Source organism: Triticum aestivum, chromosome 2D (genome assembly GCF_018294505.1).
Source record: "Triticum aestivum cultivar Chinese Spring chromosome 2D, IWGSC CS RefSeq v2.1, whole genome shotgun sequence".
Classification (NCBI taxonomy): domain Eukaryota; kingdom Viridiplantae; phylum Streptophyta; class Magnoliopsida; order Poales; family Poaceae; genus Triticum; species Triticum aestivum.
In genome coordinates this window covers 29298209-29307136 of record NC_057799.1, presented here as the reverse complement: position 1 = coordinate 29307136, position 8928 = coordinate 29298209, and the positions used below count along the sequence as shown (strand labels likewise).

Genomic DNA, 8928 nt, shown 5'->3' with positions numbered 1-8928 from the left:
AAGGAGAGGGGGGCGGCGCCCGCCCCCCCTCCTTTCCTTCCTCTCCTCCACCTCTTTCCCCCTTCTCCTATTCCAACAAGGAAGGGAGGGAGTCCTACTCCCGGTGGGAGTAAGACTCCTCCTGGCGCGCCTCCTCCCTGGCCGGCCGCACCTCCCCCCTTGCTCCTTTGTATATGGGGGCAGGGGGCACCCCAAGGACACAACAATTGATCGCTTGATCTTTTAGCCGTGTGCCGTGCCCCCCTCCACCATAGTCCACCTCGATAATACTGTAGCGGTGCTTAGGCGAAGCCCTGCGTCGGTAGAACATCATCATCGTCACCACGCCGTCGTGCTGACGAAACTCTCCCTCAACACTCGGCTGGATCGGAGTTCGAGGGACGTCATCGGGCTGAACGTGTGCTGAACTCGGAGGTGTCGTGCGTTCGGTACTTGATCGGTCGGATCGTGAAGACGTACGACTACATCAACCGCGTAATGCTAACGCTTCCGCTTTCGGTCTACGAGGGTACGTGGACAACACTCTCCCCTCTCGTTGCTATGCATCACCATGATCTTGCGTGTGCGTAGGAAAATTTTTGAAATTACTACGTTCCCCAACATCTTGATGACCCAAAAGTATAGGGGATCTATCGTAGTCCTTTCGATAAGTAAGAGTGTCGAACCCAACGAGGAGCAGAAGGAAATGACAAGCGGTTTTCAGTAAGGTATTCTCTGCAAGCACTGAAATTATCGGTAACAGATAGTTTTGTGATAAGGTAACTTGTAACGGATGGCAAGTAATGAAAGTAAATCAGGTGCAGCAAGATGACCCAATCCTTTTTGTAGCAAAGGACAAGCCTGGACAAACTCTTATATGAAGGAAAATGCTCCCGAGGACACATGGGAATTATCGTCAAGCTAGTTTTCATCACACTCATATGATTCGCGTTCGTTACTTTGATAATTTGATATGTGGGTGGACCGGTGCTTGGGTACTGCCCTTCCTTGGACAAGCATCCCACTTATGATTAACCCCTCTTGCAAGCATCCGCAACTAGAAAAGAAGTATTAAGGTAAACCTAACCATGGCATGAAACATGTGGATCCAAATCAGCCCCTTACGAAGCAACGCATAAACTAGGGTTTAAGCTTCTGTCACTCTAGCAACCCATCATCTACTTAATACTTCCCAATGCCTTCCTCTAGGCCCAAATAATGGTGAAGTGTCATGTAGTCGACGTTCACATAACACCACTAGAGGAAAGACAACATACATCTCATCAAAATATCGAACGAATACCAAATTCACATGACTACTTATAGCAAGACTTCTCCCATGTCCTCAGGAACAAACGTAACTACTCACAAATCATATTCATGTTCATAATCAGAGGGGTATTAATATGCATAAAGGATCTGAACATATGATCTTCGACCAAATAAACCAACTAGCATCAACTACAAGGAGTAATCAACACTACTAACAACCCACAGGTACCAATCTGAGGCTTTGGGACAAAGATTTGATACAAGAGATGAACTAGAGTTTTAGAGGAGATGGTGCTATTGAAGATGTTGATGGAGATTGACCCCCTCCCGATGAGAGGATCGATGGTGATGACGATGGTGATGATTTCCCCCTCCCGGAGGGATGTTTTCCCGGCAGAACAGCTCCGCCGGAGCCCTAGATTGGTTCCGCCAAGGTTCCGCCTCGTGGCGGCGGTGTTTCATCCCGAAAGCTTGCTTCTAATTTTTTTTTCAGGGGTGAAAGACTTCATATAGAAGAAGATGGACACCGGAGGCCTGCCAGGGGGCCCACGAGGCAGGGGGCGCGCCCAGGGGGTAGGGCGTGCCCCCACCCTCGTGGCCAGGGTGTGGGCCCCCTCTGGTTGATTCTTTCTCCAGTATTTTTTATATATTCCAAAATGTGCCTCCGTGAAATTTCAGGACTTTTGGAGTTGTGCAGAATAGGTCTCTAATATTTCCTCCTTTTCCAGCTTAGAATTCCAGCTGCTGGCATTCTCCCTCTTCATGTAAACCTTGTAAAATGAGAGAGAATAGGCATAAGTATTGTGACATAATGTGTAATAATAGCCCATAATGCAATAAATATCGATATAAAAGCATGATGCAAAATGAACGTATCAGTGTCCACCATGGATGTTGTCGGCAGTGGACGGAGGGATCCTGGGTGGACGGCGGAAGCGTTGGTGGGGGTTGTGACGTTCTACGATGTCCAGGCGGCGGCCGAAGAGGTACAACAGCGGCGGCCGACTAGAAGGGTGTGGATGGAAAGTAAGGGGGAGCAGGGATGGAGTAAAAGATAAGTGAACCAGGATGGGGCGTTTGAGTGGACCGGAGGTGTCGGAGTCTTACATGACGGCGGTCTGGACTCCCGCAAAGGCCCCTCATCCAGTTTGCTTCTGATTTGTGAGAAAACGTACGTACGGACCGCTCCGTGGACCGATAGGGTACCATGTTGGATAGAAGAATGGCCCCAATAGCTCGGTCCTGATGGATGTGGCTGGTTAGTGGGTCATTGAAGATGCTCTTAAGGGTAAAGAGTAAAAATGGAAAGAAAAACACAGTCGATTATATTAGTCACTTCGTCAGCTCACCAGTAGTTGACGCTGCCAGAGCTTGGACGTTCCCAGCTCTGTGATCTCACTGGTGCTACCATTCAGCGCCTCACCCGCCTCCATGCAGGTTCTCAGTATGCCATGCTCTGCTTTTGCTCGCTTATTTGTTCATGCATTCCACATTATATTTTTGAAAGGATCGGATTTATTATAAAAGTTTAACGGAAGCCTAAAAAATCTTAAACATAATAAAAATTACATCGAGATTCCGAGACCATCAAACGACCACTATTGCCTTCAGAATGAGCCGTCGATGGGCTGCTGTCGCCACCTACCGGACCCAGCTTGACCTTATCACTCACAGATAGGAAGCCATCATGCACGTGCTCCTAAGGACCAGCGTCCTGGAGCCACAGCCGTCGTCGTCGAATTCTTGCGTAGATCTGAAGCACCTAACACCAAATCTGTCCACATGACGAGAAACCCTAACCTCGCCGTCCCAAGGAGATGGTAGGAATCCCATGCGGAGCTCCATCGACTATGTCCAAACGAACAAACTCGAGGGGGTCGAAACCTGGAAGACAAACTCGAAGAAGAAACACCATCATCCACCCGAGCGCCGCACCTGCGTGGACTAAATGCCCTAACCTCAACTACTAAGCGGAGCGGAGACACCGAGGTTCCCCTCCCCGCCACCAGCCATCGGAGCGACAGGTAGAGGGGAGGCGGATCCACGGGCTCATAGGTGAAATCTGGACGTGAAAGTTTTCCAATGGAACACTATTTAGGATAGTGGCTTAAGTTAAGTATGAGGAATCAAGGTCGTATCAGTGATTCTAAATATACCAAGCCAGTAATACCTCATAAATTATGAATTTTGTGAAAGCATGAAGACACATATAGATATATAAATATACACACAGATCTGAAATTGTCAAATCCGTTGGACGAAGTCTATACAACAAGTGAAGCATATTTTACACCATTGGGGGTCGTGTAACTGGGTGCATCGCAGCTTCTTCTGGACGTCGTCCAGCGCGTTGGTTAAAAGCGGCATTGCGCGCGTCGTCCAACACGCTGGTTAAAAGCCGCGCGCGGGCGCCCGCCAACTGCCACCCTTTCCCTCCCCCGCGCCTCTTCCTCGCCTCTTCCCGTGCCCCGCCACCGCGCCTTCTCCCCCGCCTCTTCCAATTCCCCGCCGCCACTGCGCCTTCTCCCCCCGCCTCTTCCAGCGCCTTGTCATGCCGCCGCGCCCCCGGAGCAGCTCGGGCTTCCGCGGCGGCCGCCTCCACCCCTCCAGCGTGTATTATGCGGAGATCCACTCCGGCGATACACGCCTTGGGCTCGAAACGTTATATTTTGCAGTGCCTGCTGGTGCTATAGCGGCTAAATTTTTCAGCGCCTGGTAAAGCAAATTAAACACTCTCCTGCGTGCGCTAAAAAGCTATTTCGGCGCAGAAAAACAAATTTAGGGGGCGCGCAACTATGTGCCTGTTGGAGATGCTCTTAGGCCCTTGTGTATATAAACCGTTATCCAACAACATCTATGACTAATACTCCATCGGAGACCCAATATACAGCACGCGTCTCTAAGTATTAGCTAAAACATGGCATTACATTAAGCAAAAACAAAATTAAGCTGAGGCCATCTGCAAGTCAGTTGTTTATGGTGTTTGATAGTTCAAGCAACAAAAATGCAGCACACAAGTCAAGTCTACAAGATCACAACATCAACATAACGAGATGGATGTAATTCCAGTCAAACAAAATAAGCACCGATAATTGATTGGTGGCTAATGGGGCAGTTGTATTTCTCAATCCATAATTGTCATCTTCCGCTTGGCACCACCTATCTTGATGGATGGTTTGGAACAGATATTTGAAATAAACCTATATTCGTCTTTCAAGTATTACAAGTGTACCCGATGAAGAATTTCATCACATGTATATCTGAAAATAAATGCAAAGGTTCATATAAAATGACAAACGTCTCGCCGATTGGTCCTGGTGAGAAATATATATCCATTAAAATGAAGCATCACATATTAATTTAAGAGTGTTTATCCAGAACGACAAAGTTCAGTAGAAAATCCTTATATTTCGGATAACTTCGCATAATCCAGGGCTCTCTTTCCTTCTAGTTTGTTTGAGAAATAAAGTCTTAAATACTCTCCTACTTTCATTGTCTTGTATAATATCTTCTGTTCTGCAGTTTCCAACATTGGTGAAATAATTCCATCATAGTTTGGGATTTGAAATGCTGATATGGATAGTCGCTCCTTGTGGGGATTGATGGTGACCCTGTGCTCAATGCTCTTGTACTTCCCATTTGTCATAATCTATAAATAATAAATAGATTGGATTCAACAAATATCAAGTTTCTCATCTATATCCTTGAAAATAGTAGTTTCTCAATCGTATAAAATTGGAAGTAGTTTGAGACTACACATGACATTGTCTAGGGAAAAGTAATATATACACCATTCAACTATTCCTTTGTCTAGAGTGTACCGTCCATCCCCCGAAAAAGATGACATCGCTTGTAAGGCCTTAATTTTTTTTTGTCTTATTTGATAAAGAATTTACAGAAAAAATAGAAGAAGACAGCAGAAAAAATGTTGAACACTAACAAGCTAATTTTTGTTTATTGCAACATAATCCTATTGAAAATTGAATATTAACAAGCTGATTTTCATTTATTACAAGACAATCCTATTGAGAACCAGAGAATAGGAACAATAACCTAGTACCTTGTACAAAGAGAAAACAATGAGTCTTTTCTTCAATTAAGAATGAGCTTTCTCAACTAAGTTTCCTAGATGTTGTGTGAGGGCTACAAAGGTGGCTCGATGACTCGCTTGTTTGCTTAGGTGGACAATGTACTTTTTCTGCCCTCAAACCCCCAAAACATTTAGAAACAACCCTAAGCAAAAATCCTGCTTATTTTTTCTAGACCAGCATATGACCTGGTAAAATTAACGATTTAATATGTGATACATCAATTGAGAAGTGCTTTTACAAACCCAAGTAGCAGAGCTATTTAGCACAAGATGACATGTCGGACATACGCACTTTCAATTGGTGTCAGAGGGATGGGTGTGTGAGCATGTAAGCACATCTGTATCTTAGAGTTTCATAAAGGAGATAGTAAGTTATGAAGTTGAGGATTTCTCCCACCCAAACACATATAAGGATTGCAAAGTTTTTACTAATTTTTATACCATTTCGTTTCAGATGCTATACTACTAGGTTAATATGTCTTTAGAAGCATACCTCAAGAAGGTCGCCCACATTCACCAATAGTGCATCACAATGTGGTTTCACGGGAATCCATGCACCATGCCTTCTAATTTGTAAGCCTTGAACTGAATTAACTTCTAGCAGAATAGTTAGAAAAGATCCATCGGAATGCGGTGACAAGCCTAGAACCTTTTCTGGGGTTGACGTGCATGGAGGGTAGTAGTTCATCCTGAGAAATTGAGACGCATGTTTGTCTCCCACCAATTCCGGATCAACATCTAGTGTTTTTGCAATCAAGATGGCAAGAGAACGCGTGAATTTCATCACCTCTGAAGAGTACTGTTCAATACAATTCCTGGGATCATAAAAATATTAATGTTTCTCTGTTAATGATGGGCTTTGGTAGATATTGAAATACGTTGGACTTATATGACCAGACCTAGCTTGTTTTTGTACCAAGTACAAATAACAAGCCCAATAAAAAATCCATTGCTTGTATAGTCCCCTAGACGGCCCTTTGTTGGTCATTACCATGAACCATAAAAACTCGATTGCTGGATATTGATGCTGAAATTTTACCCAGAAGACTTGATATCAATTTGTTTTTCATAGAACAAATAATATTCATTAGTTCCTATGGCTGATTTTAGTAAAATTTGCAACTTCTAAGTTTCATAACGAACAATATTCAACCAAATTGTCTAGGGATAGGTAGAACATCAACAATAAAGGCAACAATCTTTTCTAGGTTGTTGTGAGGTTAATTTAGTTTGGTGAGGCTGGTGTCATATCTATAGCTATGCATAAACATAAAAGCTATATCATAGTAGTTTACTTTGAGAGATGCGTAACATTGGAAAGGAATGAAATGATACGGCCAACATAAATGTTTGGTACTCTTCTCTTTGGAGTATGAGTGTATATTAAAAGGGTAATGCATTTTTTACATGTAATAATGTAATAAACACACAACAGATGGATCATATGCATAAGAAGATGAATAAATGTCAAAATGATGCTTCAAAGACCACACCACAAATATGGCACACTATATCGGTGAAAGCAAGTTCTTAGTTCAAAACTTGACACGGTCAATCCATTTACCAAAAGATCACATGCAACCATGTCAATCTTCTAAGGTTTAAGTATCCAATCTCGAACCAACTTGAGCGCCTTTGCCAAATTAATATATTTGCTTAATCTGGTGCATAGAATAGAAGGTAGCAGGCATTTTCCTTCTCCTTTCTTATACATTTAGATATCCCAAGCATACAAAGTCTGACCTGAAAGTATGAGGTTGACTTGGCCAGTAGCTCATATCACGAGCTTGGGGTGGTTCAATGAAGAGGGCAAACCTGTCACCCCATTCTAGCTTTTGATCATCAGAGACAACAAACACTTGGCCATACCCTTGAAGATCCCCTAGGCGTTGAGCGTATTCATTCTTAACTTCGAGGGGGAGTCGAAAGAAATTTTGAATGTCCTGCTTTATACCCATTATGACTTCATCCGGTATTCCATGATTTACAACCTGAAAGCACAATAGTTGGACAAACAATAATGCTTTATCAAACACATTTTCAAGGGATGGAATTAATGAATCTACAAACTAATATGTAGAGAAAAGTATGGTTTTTCTCTCTAGACTAATTCCGGATTTTATCTTTGAAATCCAATACTAGATATCTTTGACCCTATACTTTTGAAAGTGGCTAATCTGGTCCCTAACGACAATCGGAGCAATATGACAAATTGCAATTATTTCCCCCATGTGATGACCGAGTTGCACAAAAGTATGATAAATTATGAAAAAATACCAGGAAAAGCATTCGAGGGAAGAAAGTAATAAAATTGGAAGATGTGAATAAATCTAAGAATTCAAAAAATAACTATATGAACTGAGATTTTTAAAAAGAAATATTCTAAAAAAGTGACTGAAGATATTTGGAATATTAAGTTGATAATAATAAATATAGAAAATGAAACCATAAATAACCAATGATTAGGTTTATATAGGATCAGTCATCCTCAAATTTACAAGAAATGTCGTATTTAAGAATTTGTAAGACCTTTTGAAGTAATAGATATTACAAGTGAGTCTGAATCAATCTCAATTACTACCACATTATAGACGTTACAATTTCTTAAATCCAACAATATTATCTGAGGAGGGCAAGGTTAGAGATCGAGTTTAGAATAAATCTCTATATACTACTGAAAAAATAAGTAGCGTTTCTTTTCCTGCTAGGTGGAACTTTTCGTCAACCGGTTTCCCCCTCCACCATGTCTCCATCGTCAGCTGGTTTTTTTTTCACCATGCCATATTTGACCACAGCTTCCAGTATACCGCTCAATCACATTAATTTACTTGTTTTTTTGCATCAATTCCACTTTAATTTACTTATCAAATTTATCATCAGACTATAGGGTAGATCACGGACAGATTTGATTAACATTTATTTGGACAATCACATTAATATGGGCAGATAAATCACGAGTTAACACACTAGAATATTTATATCTCGTCGCAACGCACGGGCATTGTCCTAGTTGGTAAAAAAAACACAAGCTGGGTGAACAAAATTATTTGTTTACTCGTAAAGTCTGTCGGGCTTCAAGTATCTCATCAACTATCCTAATGAACAACAACCAAAAAAAGACTATCTCTATGATCGAAGGTAAAGACCCAGACCCCAAATGTCTCCAGGTTGCCCACGGAGATACAATACCCATTATGAAGAAATATAAATTGTACTGGTCGGTTAATATTGGCCTCAAGTACCTGAAAGAAGCCCCACTCCGCGCAGGCAAATCTGAGCTTGGCGATCTCTGCTTCAGCGGACTCGGCGCTCAAGAGCTTGCTGAGATCGATCACCGGAACCTCGTCGGACAGCTCAGGGAGAACGGCATGTGCGTCGATGTCCGGCTGGATATACCGTCCGATCTTGTCCACCGTCAGCTCGCCGGCGGACGCCACCAGAGCCTGCACGCTCGTCACGGGAAGCGATGTTCCCACCTTCGACCACCCGCCGGCGCTACCACTCGCTGCCTCCGCCTCCATCGGTGTAGCTACCTAGTTCTCCACGACGGGTCTCGCTAGTCAGGTTACAGCCATCGATCAGGCTAT

At 43.1% G+C, this 8928-nt stretch overlaps 1 protein-coding gene across 1 annotated transcript; it reads right to left on the bottom strand.

The window, feature by feature from the left end:
- Positions 1–4320: 4320 nt before the first annotated feature.
- LOC123048467 (2-oxoglutarate-dependent dioxygenase 11) lies at positions 4321–8928 on the bottom strand. Its single transcript, XM_044471564.1, has 4 exons — positions 8584–8928; positions 7085–7332; positions 5835–6156; positions 4321–4900 (listed from the first exon to the last, which is right to left on the bottom strand). Exons 1-4 carry the CDS (start codon positions 8860–8862, stop codon positions 4655–4657), a joined length of 1095 nt encoding a protein of 364 aa, XP_044327499.1. The 5' UTR covers positions 8863–8928; the 3' UTR covers positions 4321–4654.

Excerpts from the sequence above, each read along its gene's own strand:
- LOC123048467 (XM_044471564.1), bottom strand. The coding sequence starts at position 8,862 with ATGGAGGCGGAGGCAGCGAGTGGTAGCGCCGGCGGGTGGTCGAAGGTG. Across the intron at positions 7,333-8,583 it reads CGGAGTGGGGCTTCTTTCAG|GTTGTAAATCATGGAATACC; the intron begins GTACTTGAGGCC and ends TTGTGCTTTCAG. Across the intron at positions 4,901-5,834 it reads ATGTGGGCGACCTTCTTGAG|ATTATGACAAATGGGAAGTA; the intron begins GTATGCTTCTAA and ends TATTATTTATAG.